We start from the raw sequence: 17813 nt of genomic DNA on the forward strand, positions 1-17813 counted from the left end.
AGGCAATCTTTCTACCTTTTCTAGGCCTGTTGCTTCCTCTGTAAAAGGATAAGCTTGTAAGGGCCCTTCCCGCTCTAAACCTAGGATCCTATTATTTCAAGTGTACAGAGAACTCCCAATGTGGGAGCTCCCCTCCATTACGAAGATCAGGAACCCTTTTGAGTGATGATCTCAGAGAGCCGCCTGAGGCCACTGAGAGGTCCTTGACTTGCCCATGGTTGGCTAATGTCAGGGGTGGGACTTGAACCCAAATCTTCTGAGTAGGAGGTGAGCTCTCTCTGATAATAAGTAGGAAAAGTATCCTCTGGTGGGAAGCCACAATGAACTACGGGGGAAAAAGCATTAAAACGAAAATCAAATGAGCTCCTTTCGTGAAGTCCTTAGCACAGTGCTGTACCTAGGTGCTTAATAAGCTCGTTCCCTTCCCCCGCCCCCTTTAAAAGAAGTGGTCTCCGCCGCATCAGAGCACACAGACCTGGTTGTCAAGGAAGATTTCTGTAAAATGGGATGATGGTGATGACGATGGTGGTATTTGCCCCATGTCCCACCCAAGGCCGGAGGGGAAGATACAGCCGGAGTGGGGTGCGGGGCTGTCCTGGGCTCAGGAGGGAGGGTCCTCGGGGGAATTCCAGCTCATCCTACATGACTTGAACAGAAAGCACCTGCTTCTTGTTTCTCTGGCCGACGAAGGGCACGGGGACCACAGCAAAGGGCTCCCTGCCCAGGGAAAACGAAAGGAATACCCCTCAGAAAGGTCAAGCCTTTCCAGAAGGGTGGCGGGGGTCTTCTTATGGTGAGATGCCCAGGGAGCACGCGATGGCTGCCCGCGGGGCGCAGCAGCAGCAGCTGTGGCCAGCTGAGCCACGAGGGCCGGGACAGGGCGGGGCCGGAGCGGGATGGGGGCGGGGCCGAACAGAGCTGGGCACAGCCCGGGCCGGCCGCCGCTCCGGCTCACATGACGCCGCTGCCCCGCGGCGAGAGGGGGCGGACTGGAGGGTCCGGGTGCGCGGCGCTGGGTCTGGAGCAGTTAGAGCGGCCGCCCCTCGGGGCCCCCCAACCACCACCCCGCAGCCCTCAGCTCCAGCAGCCGCAGCAACTGGGAACTTTCTCTGGCTAAAGTTCCTGGGCCCCTTTCCTCCCTGCTTCCGTCCTACCCTCCCCGTCTCCCCCAGACTTCTCTCCGGGCTCCCCACTTCTGCCCTCCTCTGGCCTCTTTGTTCGGCTCCCCTTCTCCCTGCCTCTTTCCGGACTCCCTTTCCCCGTTCCCCCCCCCCGCCCCTCGCCCCAGCCCTCTCCACTTTCCCCCTTTCCCCAAGACCCCCTGGCTCTTCATCTCCAGCAGCTTCATTTCCCATTCTTTCTTCTTTTCCTTCATCGTTCAGCGCTCCAACAGCATCTTTCCTCGATCCCCATCTCTGCACCCTCTGTAACTCCCACGATCTCTCCTTTCTTTCCCTTGCCATCCGCTCCTGGAAGCACCCCCCCCCCCGCCCCATCCAGGGCCCCTTTGCTCCTTCATCTCCTTGGCCATGCTGCACCCCCCGAAGCCTGCTCCCCCAACCGAGGTCTACCCTTCGGAGAAGATCGTGGTCCTCCTGTCCTGTGTGCTCTCCTTCCTGGGCTCCAGCCTCCTCATAGGCACCCATGCTCTGTGGCCGGACCTGAGGAGCCGAGCCAGGCAGCTGCTCCTCTTTCTGTCCCTGGCGGACCTGCTCTCTGCCGCCTCCTACTTTTATGGGGTCTTCCAGAACTTCCAGGCCACCACCTGGGACTGCGTGGTGCAGGGAGCCCTCTCCACCTTTGCCAACACCAGCTCCTTCTTCTGGACAGTTGCCATCGGGATTTACTTGTATCTCACCATCGTCCGCAGCAGCCAGGGCCCCTGGGCTGGGACTCGTCTCCTCTCCTGCTTCCACATCGTCAGGTGGGTCATGGCTCCCCTGCTGTTTTGCCTAGACAGCACCCCTTCTCTCCTCAGCTCCTTGCCCTGCCGGAATCTTGTTGGGTTTTTTACAAAGTTGTCCTTCAGCGCAAGCTCCTTGTGGGCAGGCCCAGCTTCCCTTGTGTTGGAACACAATTCTGGCTCATAAAATGATGATTAATATAGGGGGAGGAGGGAAGGGGAGGGAGGGGTTATCTTTCACCTAACCTTACAGATTACTCTCTTCAAGTATTTCCAGGCTGTATGCTGAGGAAAGAGGAGGTGTGTCCTCCGTGGCTTGAAAGGGCAAGTTGGAGAAACAGAAGTAGTCTTACTGGAAATAAAAACTTCCAGACAGATACTCTCCTAAGGAAGGATAGAAGGAAGGATGGATGGATGGATGGATAGACAGACAGGCAGATAGATGGATGGCTAGATAGATAGGCAGACAGATAGAGAGATAGGCAGATAGAGAGATGGATGGAGAGAGAGACAGAGATGGATAGAAGATGTATGGATGCATAGATAGAGAGATGGATGAATGGATGGATGGACAGAGAGAAGGACAAATGGATGAATGGACAGATAGATGGATGAATGGATGGATGGACAGATAGAGAGGGATGGATGGATAGATAGATAGACAGACAGATAGATTGATAGATTATAGATAAGCCAACTTACTGTGCCAAGGACTGTGTTAAGGAGAATGAGCCGCTAAGGGAGTTAGCTGTGTTAGAAGGCAGGTTCTCTCTTGGGGGAAGTGTTCAAGTAAAGGCTGTAAGCCCACTTATGGGGTGGATGGTAGGGGGAATTCCTTTTCACATAGGATAAATAGACTTTGAGCTAGAAGTGGCCTCAGAGGCCATCAAGGCACCCCGTCCCTTATTTTCCAGAAGAGGTGCCATCCATCTCTGAGATCTGGTGATTGTGTTGGGGTCTCACCCCTGAAAGCAGAGTCACCTAAGAAGCATGACCAAGGTCAGGTTAGCTGAAAGGTCAGTAATATGGCCAGCCCTGAATTCTTTTTCTATTTTAGGTGGGAAGAGGGAGCAAGAGTAAGATTGTAGCTTTTGGAAGTTGCTAAGTGGTTGCCCTCTTGGGGAATTTGTCCAGCTTGGCTTTGTAGAGGTGGTCCTCCACTAAAGAAAGAAGACCCTGAAAGGAAAGTATGATAGGGTTAGTGCTAGAAAAGACCCTGGAAGTCATCTAGTCCAACCCCTACCTTTTACTGATGAGGAAACTAAGTCCCATTGAGGTGACCCCTACTTCTGATGCTTTTACCACTTTCTCGTCTATGAGCAAGCCACTGGATTTCCCTGGGTCTCATTGTCTTATGTTGGAAAACACAGGGGTAGAATAGATAGCTTCTGAGTTCCCTTACAGCTCTGAGTCTATGAAACTATGATTTTCCCAAGGTTACACATGTTAAAAGTGGAAAAGCTGGGATTTGAACCCAAGTCCCATTTCAAAATAAAGTGTTCAATCCCATTTCAAAATAAAGTGCTCTTTTGATTTCTTCCTGTTCTCTCTTTCTCCTTCTTCCTTTCTCTTCTCTCCCTCTCTTTCTCTTCCTCTTTCCTGTCTCTCTTCCTCTCATCTCACTCTTTTTCTTCTCTCTTCCTCCCTCTCTTCTTCCTCTCTCTCTCTCTCCCTCTCTTCTCAGTGCCATAGATGCATAACACATGCTAGTTCCCTCCCCCTAATTCACAGCCCATCCAAGCTTTAGCACTATAGCTTCCTTCTCCAGCTAAGGATTTATAGCCAGAGGGGGAAGGGTTTGACTGAAGGGTCTCCAGTAGCAGAGCTGGAAAGCACACTGTGTTTCTTTGATGACTGTCCTTTCCATTACCTGTCCTTACCCTGTGCTGCTCATCCCAATTCATTCAGTCAAAGGAATCCATCAGTGATCTGTCAAGGGAAAAGAGAATTGTTAACCCATGTAACAACAGTTGTTTTCAAGGCCAATGTCCTTGGGCAGCATGGTAGGGTACCCACAGGGCCAGCCTTGCTTGGGGTCTGGAGAACTGGACACTTGAGACACCAGCTCTGAGAGCTTCTTCATCTGTGAAATGGGATAATAATCTTTGTACTATGGACCTCACACACACATCACATTGCTGTTGTAGAGAAAACCACTTTGTCACTTCTCTCAGAACTCTCAGAACTGCAGGAGGAGAGGTTTGGGGGCTCACTTATTGGAAGAATTTTCCTGTGATTTCACCAGATGAGACTCTGGGTAGCCATTAAGGAACCCCCCCTCCCCCCCACTCCTCTTTGAAAACCCAGATGTTGGTGCTTCTCTCTCTCTCTCTCTCTCTCTCTCTCTCTCTCTCTCTCTCTCTCTCTCTCTCTCGTAACTGTGTGTGTATTGCTATGGTCAGACAGATAGAAGCCTGTCTGTTGATTTGTGTTATTTTGCGATATATAATTTCTGCTTGTAATTTCTGTTTGTGTTTTCTCTGAAGTTTAGGGTGCTGAGTTTTCCCCCTGAACTAAGTAGATGATATATGTGTGTTTAAATAAAGTGAAATTGTAAACTCCTTGAAGTCATTTTCCTTAGAAATGGAGATTAGAGAACCTGTGCCCTCCTGTGTGCTGGCGTTATCGGCCTTACACAGCCATAGTAGCAGCAGGTAGCATTGTTCTTACAGTATTGTCTACGGAGGTGGTAGAATAAGGAAATCAAGGGGAGTTAGGAAGACCTAGATTGGAATCCATCCAGCGATGTGCTGGAGCCAGCTCAAACCAGGCTAATTTCAACATGAGCATTTATACCTCAAAATATCAGCAAATGCTATAAATTGGGTCTTAGTTTATTGTTTAGCTGATTGCCTAGCCCTAGCAAAGGGATGGAGAAAATATTAACCAGGCAGATTGAACTTAAAAGTGTATCAGATTGAGATATATATATGTATATATATATATATATATGTATATATATATATATATATTTTTTTTTTTTGGAGAGCTGGTTGTTAAACATTTACCAGCACACCCCTGAATCCATTACTTGACATGTTAGCCTTGTGACTTTGGGTAAGTCACTTGACCTTTGACCCTTCAACTCCTCCCAGGTCTTATACAAACTTGTTTCATTAAATTTTTTTGTTTTCATGGAGCCAATTAACTTTAAGGAGAGTATTTACTGAGGGATGTAACATTGATTTGGCTAGAAATCAGATAACCCTAGTACTCCACTGGGATCTAAGTTAAAAAAAAAAGACCTAGAGGAATTCCTTCATTAGGGTGGGAGATTCTTCTGTGAAGGACCCATGGTAGAGCAGAAACAAGAACCACACAGGATGTGTAGGGCAGGCAGGTGGGAGAGTGTAAAGAATTCTGGGTTTGGAATTTGGGACCTGGGTTTGAATCACAACTGGGCTCCTTATAGAGTTTCTTCATCATAAAATGAGATGTGAATGTGGGTAATCACTGAGGTTCTTTCTAGCCCTGAGTCTTATAATCCTGTGAAACAGCTGGCTGGATAGCAGTGTAGACAGAGCTCTGGCCCGGGACTCCAGGACGACCTGAGTTCAAAGCCTGCCTCAGACACTTGCTATCTGTGTGACTGGGCAAGTCGCTTAACCTGTTTGCCTTGTCTATCGAATGGGGACCTCCAAGCGTTATTAAGAGAACAGAAGATGTTTGTAAAGTGTTTTGCAAACTTTAAAATTCTATGTAAATGCTGACTATAATTATCCCCAGCCTGGGGGAACTATCTTGCAGGCAGTTGGCAGGTAAGTCACAATTCTGAGGGCAGGAAGTAAGTTCTCTGGTTACTTCTGTTCCTTCGCTCTTTTCTGTCCCGTATTCCAATCCCAATAGATATGGGCCTTTCAGGGACTATTTTGTCTCACAGGATTCATCACTCAACAAATATCTGCTGAAGACATATACATGTCTGGCAGAGTACTAGACACCGAGGATCCAGAGACAAAAATGAATGGGCCCCTGCTTTCAGGGAGTTTACATTCTGGAGACAGCATGTAAGCAGATAATTTACAAGTATTTTTGAGCACCTACTATCTGTCAGGCACTAGGGACACACACAGTAAGTGAAACAATCCCTACTCGACGAGTTTACATTCTAAAGTAGGTAAGAGGCTGTTTGAAGAGGAGGGAGTATGTACTGAAAACTTCCCACTGGGCCCTGGTATCTGATTTGAGCCTGTTCCGTAGTGCAGGATTCTAACAGAGGTGAAGAGGATCTGGATACTATATGCAAGAGCGTGGAATCAGGAAATGGGATGCTGAGAGGAGGAAGTAGGATAGCTTGGCTAGAAGGGGGAATAGCAGTAGTCAAAAAATGTTTATCAAGCACTTACTATGTGCCAGGCTCTGTGCTAATAATAGCTGGGGGATACGTGTGTGTGTGTGTGTGTGTGTGTGTGTGTGTGTGTGGTGGGGGGAACCTTATAATCTCAAGGATCTTGTAATCTAATGGAAAAACACAACACACAAAAGAAAGCTGAAGGGGTGGGGAGACGGTGAGAGAAGGTGAGGAGTATACCTGTGGAGGCATGTGGAAAAAGTAAGAGATATCCAAAACGAGTGTTAGGGGGAGGGAAGGATGAGATGTCTGTCCTGTGCCCCTTCCTTAAATGAAAGTTTAAGGTTCCACCTTTGGGGGTGGAGAACCTGTGGCCTCAAAGGCCACATGCGGCCCTCTAGGTCCTCAAGTGCAGCCCTTTGACCGAATCCAAACTTCACAGAACAGATCCCCTTAATAAAAGGATTTGTTCTGTAACACTTGGACTCAGTCAAAAGGCCACACCCAGGGACCTAGAAGGCCACATGTGGCCTCAAGTCCTCAGGTTCCCAGAGGGGCAGGGGGTCCTGATGAGGTGTGAGTAAACCGAGGCTAACTGGATCTTGCAGGATGAGATTTTCCAATGAAGAAGTTCCTTCCTGGGGGCATGGTGGAGAAGTCCAAAATGAGTGCAGCCAGGTAGAAAATGAAATGTCTGAGGAGATGTGTGTGTGAAGAGAAGGGGAGTAATCTAAGAAAAAGTCTGGAAAGGAGGCTGTGACTGAAATATAAAGGAAAATATTTTTGAAAGACTTCAGAACTCTGACCAACGAAGTGATGGATCAGGGTTTCAGAGGACGATGACCAAATCTGCCTCTCATACTTTGGCTGAAAAGTAGTGGGGCAGAGGTATGTAATAAGACATATATTTTTCTGATTTAACCAATGCGTTAATTATTTTTGCTTGACTTTACTTATTTGTTACCAGGGAGACGGCTTTTATTTAGGCCTTGGGGGAGTTTAGTAAGTAGTGATACAGATTTTTTTTAAAAAGAAAAGAAAATCAATAAAAAATTAAAAACAGAAGAAAAAAATCAGGAGACACAAATGGTAATTACCATCATGTTAAATTTAAATTTAATATTTAATGTTTTGATTTAATTAATGTTTAATTAATTTTAATATTTAAATTTAATATTTAAAATTTGTTTTAGAAAAAAGCCAGAAGTTTCTTTTTGTTTTGTTGCCATTATTTACTACTAAATATTGGTTATTAATAATCATTTCTCTTATAATGTACTTAGTACCTTAAGATGAAATAAAACCGGTCCACAATCTGGGTCTGACAGAGAATTTGGTGTTCTCTCACTAAAGTGATACAACTCCTTTTAGATGTGATCTTAGCTGACATGAAATGTTCATGTTAGGTGATGGTTGTTAAGCTTATCATAAAAAGGGAAATTTACAAAATAGAAAAGTAAGCAAAGTAGTTTGGAGGTTAGACTGTGAAGGGCTTTACACTCTAAGCAGAGGAAGTTAACATTTTATCCTTGACACAACAGGGGGCCCCTGAAGGTTATGGAGAGAGAGTTGGTCAGACTCGTGTGTCACAATCCACTTGACAGCTTTTCAGAGGGTGACGGATTGGACTCGAGAAGTAGAGAGACCCATTAGGAGGCCACTGGGATACTTCTCAGAAATGCTGTTGTCAGAATCATGTTTGGAATCACGATTTTTTAAAAAAATCTGTGCTTGGATTTACACTTAGCTCTCCCCTTTCTCTGTGCTCCAGAGGGACCACTAGGTTCTTCTTCTTTTTTCTTTCCTATATCAATCAGCTTCTGAGAAGGGAGGTTAATAGGCAGGTGAAGGGAAGACTAATCACTTGGATGGAGTTGTCTTGACGGGCAAGGTGCTGGCGTGCTCTGCCTTGGAGGTTTCGGTGCTTACCAAAGTCTCTCCCATCTGCCCCTCGTTAGGATCACAGGCTTTACAGTCAGAACAGATCATCCGCCTTCAAGGTGCAAAAAAATCCTTTTGTGGTTGTCTGCCATCCTAGCCCCGGCTGAACTCTGAGTTTGAAGGTGAAGCTTTGTGTGACTGGCTTTTTCCCTTTTCTCATCACCACAGTTAAGTGCTCCCAGCGGCTTCCTAACTCCTAATGATTAGACAGACCCTTTCTATTCCGAACTTGAGTCTCTCTCTGAGAGAGGAAAAAGGACTTGATTAAGACATAGCTCCCAGGGGTCTATCCAGCCCAACAGCTGCCTGAGGCTAAAGACACAAGATGACAATGGCTTATGTTAGTTCGCTAGTACTTTACAGTTTCTCAAGCGACACAGGAAGAAGCCCTGGGAAGGATGGTTTTGATGTTTTTATAGATGAAAAAAAACCTGAGTATCCATTGAAAGAACACCTACAACGGAGTCAGAGGTTTGGCTCTTAATGCCCTTCATAACTCGGCCCCCTCTTACACTTCCATTCTTCTTAAGCCTTACTCCCCTCCACGTACTCTGATCCAGTGACACCGACCTCCTTGCACAGAACACTCCAGGCTCTTCTCTGCCCATCCTTTATACCTGGAATGCTCCCCCTCTTCATCTCTACCTCCTGGCTTCCTTCAAGTCGCAGCCAAAGTCCCATTTCCTGATCCCCCTTCATTCTAGTGCCATCCCCATTCAATATCTTCGATTTTTCCTGCATCCGATTTGTTAGCACATAATGGTTTGCATGGTGTCTTCCCATTAGGCTGTGAGCTCCTTGGGGGAGGAATGACTGTCTTTTACCTTCCTTAGAATCTCTAGTGCTTAGCAATGCCTGGCACTTAATAAATGTGCGTGGACTGGCTGACTGGGCTGGACGGCCTCTACCATCCTCTTCGGCTCTAAATCTAGGTTCTGAAACATTAGAGCCCGACCTCTGTTCATCTTATTTCCCACGTAACCTCCCCCGTACCCATGCTTCCAGAGATGAGGCAGTTTGGTCTAAAGGGGGAGAGAAGGGGACAGCATAATTATTTATGTTGCATCTATGGGACAGGCACTATGCCAGCCACTTTACAAATATTAGCTCATTTGATCAAAGGGACCTCAAAGGCCCAAGCTTCAGCCAGTCCCCTGAAAATCAATGATATTTCACAAAACATTTAACATTTCAGAGGCTGCTATGGCCAGAGAGGTGACTTACTTTTCCCCGTTTGTTTCTGTCATGCCCAGATTGGGCTGGGTTCAGAGGCTCTTACCCAAGGTTTCTCTTGCATCACAATTGACTCATGCACAAGAAACAAGGTGTGAGAATAGGGCCCCACCTTTGAAAGCCAGAACCTGTGAACCGTGATCATCCCCTTTCTCTTCCTCTCCGCTCAGCTTAATCCCCAAGCACTAAACCAACCACTCCTTTTGACTTCCAGAGAAGTAAAGTTGGTGGGACTCTTGGACGGTCATAATTACAATGGCAGGACTGTTTCTCGCTATAGACCATTGAAAAAGGTGAGATGTAATACTAATGAGGATAGTCATTTTATAGCATTTTAAGATTTGCAAAGCTCTTTAAATACATTATCTCATTTGAGTTCTGAACAGCCCTATGAGTTAGGGTAGATATCATCACCCCCATTTTACCATCGAGGAGACCGAGGCTCAGAGGGGCCAAGTGACATAGCTACTTAACCTTTGGTTTTCCTGACTCCAAGTCATCGTAGAATAATTTTATCCTGATTTAGAGCTAGACCAGGCACTTTAGGAGTTGTCTAGTTCGACCCATTTTAGAGAGGAGGAGACTGAGGCACAGAATGGTGGAATGACTTGTTTTAAAGTCACTCACGTAGTAGTAAGTATCAGGGACCCTTGACTCCAAGAGCTTTCTGCCCACCATACCCTGTCGCTCCCCTTCATTGTCATTAGTCACAAACCTTATTATTAAGCACCAACTCTGTCTAGGATGGCGTACCAGGCATTAGATATGGAGGGAAGGGTGTGGCCTGGTCTCAGCCTTCCAAGAGTTGACTCAGTATTGAGTCCATTGGAGTCACCTCTAGTTTTTTTCAGGAGCTATTCTGGGAGCTGGGGTCCCAGGCATTCAATCCCTGCCCTGCTGGACCCTAGAAAAGAGACTTCTCTTCTGGCTTTCCTTCCCGCTTCTTTTCTTGCTTTTGATGGACTTTGGGAAGAAGTCATTAAAATGTCTGCCTCACCAGATAGAGGCAGGGAGGGAAGGAATAGCTGTGGGCCAGTGATGTCACCATCACCGAGGGTACCATTAAATATACTCCATTCATTTCAGGATTAAAGTATCCAGGGAGATCAGCTGCAGGAGATTTGTTTCTAACTCTCTAGAAGGCCCAATTTTGCCATCGGAACAAAGTGCAGACTTTAAAAACCCCCTTGGTTCAAGCCTTGTTGGTATTTCTCTTCAGCAGGGACTCTCAAGGAATTTTTCCTGCTTGGGAAAATCTGTCAGAGGGATTAAAACAAAAACGGAGGAGGGAAGGCGAATACTCTACTGGGCTTCCCTTTTCCAACTGTGAGAGATAAGCCTATTGTCCAGCTTGTCTGTTCAGATCTGATTAGGCACACACACGCACACACACACTCACACTCACACTCACTCACCCTGCAGACCTACGCACTGAGTGACCTCTGCTCTAGACCGAGTTTAGTTGGGAAAATTTATGTCCCCGGCTCTTTGTCAGCCCTTGGTACTTAGATGGGTTTATCTGTCCTGGAAAACAGGACAAGGGAATTAAGGAAAAACCAGCTGGACCGGTTGCTTCCTTTATTGACCTAGATCCTTCCCGAGTCAGTTGGTAGCTAAGGGCCTTTTCTGTGATAGTGATAATATAACGGCTGTTTCCACGATGCCTTCAGGCTTTGCAGAGTGTTTTCTGGGATGGGAGCGCCCTGGGAAGTGGGATGAGGAAAGTGAGGGCCAGAGGGGGAGTGACTTACCCAAGGTCACACAGCCAATCTGACCGTGGTATCATAGATTTAACACTGGGAAGGGTTTCAGAAGTCATCGAGTCCTCTTCTCCTCGTTTTAGAGATGAAGAAACTGAGACCCAGAGAAGTGGCGGCTTCCCCAAGGTTGCGCAGGTCATAAGTAACAGAGTCAGGGTTTGGACTTGGATCCTGTGACTCTGAGTTCAGCATTCTTTCCCTGCACCCCGCTGTCCTGGGCCACAGTTTCCTCATCTGTAAAATGAGGCGTGTAGACGAGGGGTGAGGAACCTATGACCTCGAGGCCACATGTGGTCCTCTAGGTCCTCAAGTGTGGCCCTTTGGATTCAGTCAAAAGGCCGCACTTGAGGACCCAGCGGGGCCACATGTTCCCCACCCCTGGTGTAGACCATTAAATTCCCCTTAGTTTGTGAGTGCCTTGAGGGCAAGGACTGTCTTTTGCCTCTTTGTATATCTCCAGTGCTTAGCACGGTGTTGGACAAAAGGTAGATGCTCCATAAATGTTTATTGACTGAAAGACTGGCCTCCTGGCCTCTGAGAGCCCCTCCGTCTCCAGCTCTGCCATCCTGCTACAATCCCAGGAAGATGAGAATCAATCTTTTTCAAATCTCCCAGGAGGAAGATTCCCCTTGCTTCTCCTGTACCCCCACCTGGTGGTTTGACAATGTTCCCTTTCAGCACATTCTTACTCTAGAACCTAGCCCTCCTAATGCTTTAACTAAGCGCACCTGCTCTTATTCCAGTGCTCAGCACAGCGCTTGGAACACAGTAAGCACTTAATAAATGCGTCATCTCAAAGGGGGATTTGTTGTGGTGGTTGTTCAGTCTTTTTAGCCATGTCTGACTCCTCTTGACCCCATTTGGGGTTTTCTTGGCAAAGATACTGGAGAGGTTTGCCGTTTCAGTCTCCAGCTCATTTTACAGAAGAGGAAACTGAGGCAAACAGGGCGAAGTGACTTGCCCAGGGTCACACCACTAGTGAGTGTCTGGGGCTGGATTTGCACTCAGGAAGATGATGAGTCTTCCTGGCTTCAGGCTCAGCGCTCTATCCGCTGTTCCACCCACCTGTCCTTTAAAGGGTAATTAGATAAGCAATTTAGAGAAGGCCCAGTTTTCTTTGAGAAGGCCTAGTATTTCTTGTACTAGAAATATATGTTCACATACATACATACCTATTTCTAGTACAAGGAATATATATGTGTGTATATGTATATGCCTACAGGGGTTTAAGTGTATATATTTGTAAAATAGATCTTTCGCCCCCTCCTCCATTGTGCACTGGAGCGATGTGTCGTACCAGTGGCTTTGCTGCTGACCTTCATGTTAGGAGGACTGCATCAGGAGCCCTATCAGATTTACTTCATTCAGTCAGTCAGTGACCATTTATTAAGTTCCTACTATGCGCCAAGCACAGTGCAAAGTGCTGGCTTGTTGTAAGAAAAGCACTTGACAAACAGAAATGAGTGTGGGTGATCTAATATTGCTATTATTTATTATTGTTGACGTTGCGGTTGTGGTCATCTCTGTATCTCTGATGCAAGGAGTGTTTGTAGAGACCAGGCCCCTTCTTGGATGGATAGCATGGTATTACTCAACCTGAGACTCTGGGCTTTTATGTGAATCAGGCAACACCCGAGAAATTCCACAAGGTTATTTGCCTGAAGCTGGATTGTCTTCAAGGGACCAATTGACTTTAGGGAGGGAGGGTCTGTCTGTTTGTAAGGGTTTCCCTAGATCAGAAAAAGAGGTGGGTGGGAGATGAGACCAAGAATGAGGTGGCCCCTCAGCACTACCCAAATGGAGCGAAGGCCTGCCTCGTGGTGAGTGGACGGATGCTCTCTGAAGAATTCCTGGAAGAAGATGGACAAGAATCATAGCGGGCTTAGCAGGGTTGCTTCTCCATTGGTGGCACATTCCATCCTAGAGTTAGTAGGGGAGAAAAAAATCTCACCAGCAAAAGGGGAGTTAACACTTTAAAAAGAAAGCAAATATTAGCACATACAAAAACACACCCTCCCAGTGTCCCCAAAATAAATTGTTCTTCTGTTTGAACTATTCGATGGGGGGCAAGGTTCAAGTGTATTCATTCGAGAGCTGGCTTTTTAGCTGATGTCTGGAGCTCAGCTTGGGTGTCTGTCACTCACTGGTGGAGTGGCAAGGGGTCAGCTGGCATGCGTGTTGTGTTTACTTCAGCGTCCGAGATAGAATTGAGTTAATAACTTGCTTGGCTCTGTCCTATGGGCTTTGTCCTCGTCGGTGGCTTCCGAGGTCTGTGCCAACCCTGACATTCTCTGATTCCGAAGAATTTGGCTACTATACTAGCATTTTTAAAAATGCCACAAACTCATTGGTGCCTTTTTATCATTTCTAAATATATCACTTGCCCCAAATGGAATCCTTCTGTGTTATCAGAACCAGTTAAGCAAAAATAAGCATCGCGTTGGCCTCGTTGCATGCTGATTCTGCTGTGCTTCTCTGCCAAGGCTCCTCTGGAACCGTTTTGTTTTCTCGGTTACTCATCGTCTAGCTTCCTTTCAGTGAGCTGCTCATTTCCACCGTTCCCTTGTTCTCTTGGTTCTGCTTACTCCGCTCTTCATCTGTTCTTAGAAGTCTTCTCAGGATTCTCTGGTTTCCTCGCTTAAATTTCTTCCTGCACAGTGATATTCTGTTCTCATTCATATAATGCAGTTGTTGGTTTTTTTTAACCATTCCCCAAAACGTTGTTTTCCAGATCTTTAGGACTCATACTCTTCCAGATGAGGATGGGAGAGAATTAAAAGCTGGAGCCTTCAGGATCACTGAGTCCAGCACGGTCATTTTATAGATAAGGAGACTAAGGCCCAGAGGCAGAAAGTCACGATCAGAGGCAGTGCAAGTGTAATGGGAAGAGCGCAGGGTTCACCAGAGGCCTGGGTTTGAATCCTGCTTCTCATTCATAGTAACAGTGTGACCATAGACCAGATAGATTCAGAGCTGAAAGGGACCTCAGAGGTCATCTAGTCTAGGACTTCTTAATCTTTTTCTACTCGAGACCCCTTCGGCGCTTCCTAAACTGTGGGTCATGACCCCGTAGGGGGTTTAAGAAGCGATGATTCTGGTCCAACTCTCTTCCTTTTGTGGCTGAGGAAACTGAGGCCTGCAGAAGTGACTAGCTTAAGGTCATACAGCTAGCTAGAGGCAGAATTGGGATTCGAACTCAGATCTTGTGACTCCACGTTGAGTACGCTGCTGGCTGCACTATCTTCTTACGTCTTGGATCCTCTCTTTTCTCATTAATTGGTCCAGTTTATCCGAAGGCCTTCAGAGAAAAGTGTCCAGACCCGTAGGTCAGGCTCCGCTGGTTTATCTGATCCGACGGGGCTCTAATTTTCTCATCCACTGCCCAGCCCATCTCTGAAGAGGGAGAGTAATCATGAGAAATCTCACTTGTGAAAATGAGAATGTGCTCCCTGCTGTCATCGGGGAAGCTGAAAGCATGATGTATTCATCATGCCAACAGTCAGGACCTATGAGAGTGTTGGGGTGAGGGTCCCTGCCGCCTGCGGCTTTGGCATGTGTTACAGGTGTCGTTGGCACCCCTAGTAGAGAAATGTCTGCGTCAGAGAAGCGAAGGTACCCACTGGTACTTCAACCAGTAAATCTCAGAGGCAGGATTTGAACTCAGCTCTTCTAGACTCTAGGTCCAACAGGGTTTCTAAGATGAGACATCAGTGGATCAGTGGGAGTTATTATAGAGAGGAAACCCCTTCCAGTGGAAGGAGCTCAAGACTGGGAGTTAAAAGGTCTGGGTTTGAATCCAGGCTCTGCCCCTTAGAAGCCATGTGGCCTGGGGTCCTGCCCTTTTCTATGCCACCGTTTCCTCCTTCTATGTCACCTCAGTAAAATGGGAACCAAAATGCTACAACTCATAAACACTTAAGAACCGTAATGTCGCGGGTTTCTACCCCCTCGGGTGGGTTTTTTGTTGTTATATTAAAGCTTCTGAAATGCCTCCGGGGAGTTTGTCTGTCCTTAATTTTGCCCCAGAGACAGGGGAAGGGAAGAAGGGGTCAGTCTAGGGTGCTGAGGGCTTACCTTTCCTTTCTATCCAATTCCGGGCTGCCTGCATTTCATGTTTCACTTGGAAATGTGCTTTTCACTCGTACCATAGCGCATCGTGGATTTAGAAATGGAAGTGGCTTCACCAACCCCCTCCTTTTACAGATGAGGGAACTGAGGCCCAGATAGACGCAGTCACTGACGGCATTATAGAGCTCAATCTGGAAGGGCCCTCGGAGCGCCAACCCATTCATTCTACAGAGGGGGACACGGACACCACCCAGGAGAGTGGAGTGACTGGCCCAACCACACATAAGGAGTTACTCTGATGACTCCCTCTCACCCTCCCTTTGTAAATCCTTGCTTGTAAATGTGTTACAGCCGCCACACACCTTTTCATTACCCTTTGGGCCATCCTAAGGTCTTCATTCTTTAGAGATTGCTAGGTTCCTTGACTCCCAGCTATAGCACAACCCTGGGAGAATGTTGGTGATGAAAGAGATGAGCCTTTGCTTCTGGGAGGGTCGTTGATGGTTTCCCAGAGGCAATCCAGCTTGATGTCCTCCCTCCTGCGCCACGCCCCGCCCCGCACCCCACCCCCCTCGCCCCAATCCCGCATCTGTCCGGGTCCAGCTCAATGTCCATTTTCAGTGTCTGTCCAAAAATATGTGTACAGATAGTCTCCATAGGTTATCTTTCTGCTTTCAGGGGGATTAATTTTTTAAAATGCTTCCTACCAGGAGAGTTGGGGATTCCTACTGAGGCATGTTAGAAGGGGAGGGGAGACTTCGATAGCTTGAGAAAAAGTGAGCTGTGGGTTCTTGGGGTTCTAGATCTAGAGTTGGAAGGGACCAGATCTAGTTTAACAGCCTCATTTTACACAAAAAGAAACTGAGTCCCAAGAGTGAAGTGCCTTGCCAAAGGCCACACAAAAATTTTGGTTCCAGGATTATAGAATGAAAGAGGCTGCAGGGACAACTAATCTATATTCTCCCCCTCCTCTACCCTGCATTGGATGTTTGAGGAAGTTGGAGATTGGAGGTGATCTGCCCAAGGTTACGTAGTAAGTGGCAGAGGTGAGATCTGAAGAAGAATGTCCCCTGACCTTGAAACGTCCCTGCTCCCTGGCAGCTGGAGCATGGAGGCAGATGTGTCACCGGCAGGGCCCCATGATGCTGCGTACATGCGAGGCAGGCCCTGAGTGTATGTGTTGGGGACTGCTCAGACCCACCCTGATGAGGCATAGGCTTGTGAGGTGCCCATGCTCTTTTACAAGCAGAGTCGACCCAAGCTGTGAGGTTTAATTTGACCAAGTACTTGTCAGGCGGCTAAACTCACTTACTGCTTTAAAGAGGGAGTTGTTTATCCATGGACAAGCTGATGCTGAAATCCCTAGCTGGTTCTTGGCCCCTGATGCCTGGGGGAAAACTACAGGCCCCCCCCCCCCCCCCCCCCCCCCCCCCCCCCCCCCCCCGAGCCTCCAGGACCAGAGGCCTTGCCAGCCTCTCCCTCTGTAGCCCTTCCTCCCTCTCGCTGCCTGGTCACTCCCTGACTGAAGGAGCCTGGGATGAGACACACAGTCCTCTGTCTGGCATTTCGGGCCCTTGCCAGGCTCCTCCAGCTTCCCCTTCCAGACTTACTCCACCGTCTCGTCCTTCACCTTCAGTCTGTCCAAGTCACACCAACCTCCTTGCCTCTTCTCTACACAAGATGTTCCCTGTGGGCCTCCAGGCATCTCTCCAAGCTATCTCTGATGCCTAGGACTCCCTCCCTCCCTCCACCTCTTACATCTCAGGCTTCCTTCAGGGTTAAACAGGCTTTTGGGTCAGCTAGGTGGTGCAGTGGATAGAGCACCCAACCTGGAGTCAGAAAGTTCAGATGTGGCCTCACACACTTCCTAGCTGTGTGACCCTGGGCAAGTCACTTCACCCTGTTTGCCTCAGTTTCCTCATCTGTAAAATGAGCCGGAGAAGGAAATGGCAAACCCCTCCAGTGTCTTTGCCAAGATGGGGCCATGGAGAGTCAGACATGACCAAAATGACTGAACAACAACGAAGTCACTCTTGGTCCCCCCCAGATCAGTGTCTCCCCCTGAAAATTACTTTGTACTTTCTCTTATCTATAGTTTTTAATTTACTCACCTCCGTTCATGCCTTTTTATTTGTGCTTCTACTGCTAGCGTAGTGCCTGGCCCCTCATTAGAACTTAATAAATGCTTTTTCATCCGTGTTGCTTCCCCTGCCTTTGCCCTCAGTAGACTGGAAGCCACTCGAAGGCGGGGCTGTTTTGTTTCTCTAAGCCTCAGTTCTCCTCATCTCTAAAATGGACGTAATAGCACAAGGCTACTGTGAGGCTCAAATGAGATCATGGGAATAAAATGCTTTACAAACGTCCAAGTTCCGTATTTGTCGCTGGTGTTGTTGAGGAGTTACTGTCATGTCCAACCCTCCATAGCCCCACTTAGGGTTTTCTTGGCAGAGATACGGGAGCAGTTGGCCATTTCCTTCTCCAGCTCATTTTACAGGTGAGGAAACTGAGGCAGACAGGGTCAAGTGACTTGCCCAGGGTCACACAGCTAGGAAGTGTCTGAGGCCTGATTTGGACTGAAGTCCTCCTGACTCCAGGGATGGCACTCGATCCGCTGCAT

The 17813-nt window shown here is 47.5% G+C and overlaps 1 protein-coding gene across 1 annotated transcript in view; it reads left to right on the top strand.

Moving 5' to 3' along the window:
* Nucleotides 1-953: 953 nt before the first annotated feature.
* Nucleotides 954-17813, top strand: part of GPR157 (G protein-coupled receptor 157) — a 39464-nt gene continuing 22604 nt past the window's right edge. Inside the window, exon 1 of the mRNA XM_036747273.1 lies at nt 954-1924. Within this exon, the coding sequence (XP_036603168.1) occupies nt 1530-1924 (395 nt within the window). The 5' untranslated portion in view covers nt 954-1529. The remainder of the gene's footprint in view (nt 1925-17813) is intronic.

Source organism: Trichosurus vulpecula, chromosome 2 (assembly GCF_011100635.1).
Source record: "Trichosurus vulpecula isolate mTriVul1 chromosome 2, mTriVul1.pri, whole genome shotgun sequence".
Classification (NCBI taxonomy): Eukaryota; Metazoa; Chordata; class Mammalia; order Diprotodontia; family Phalangeridae; genus Trichosurus; species Trichosurus vulpecula.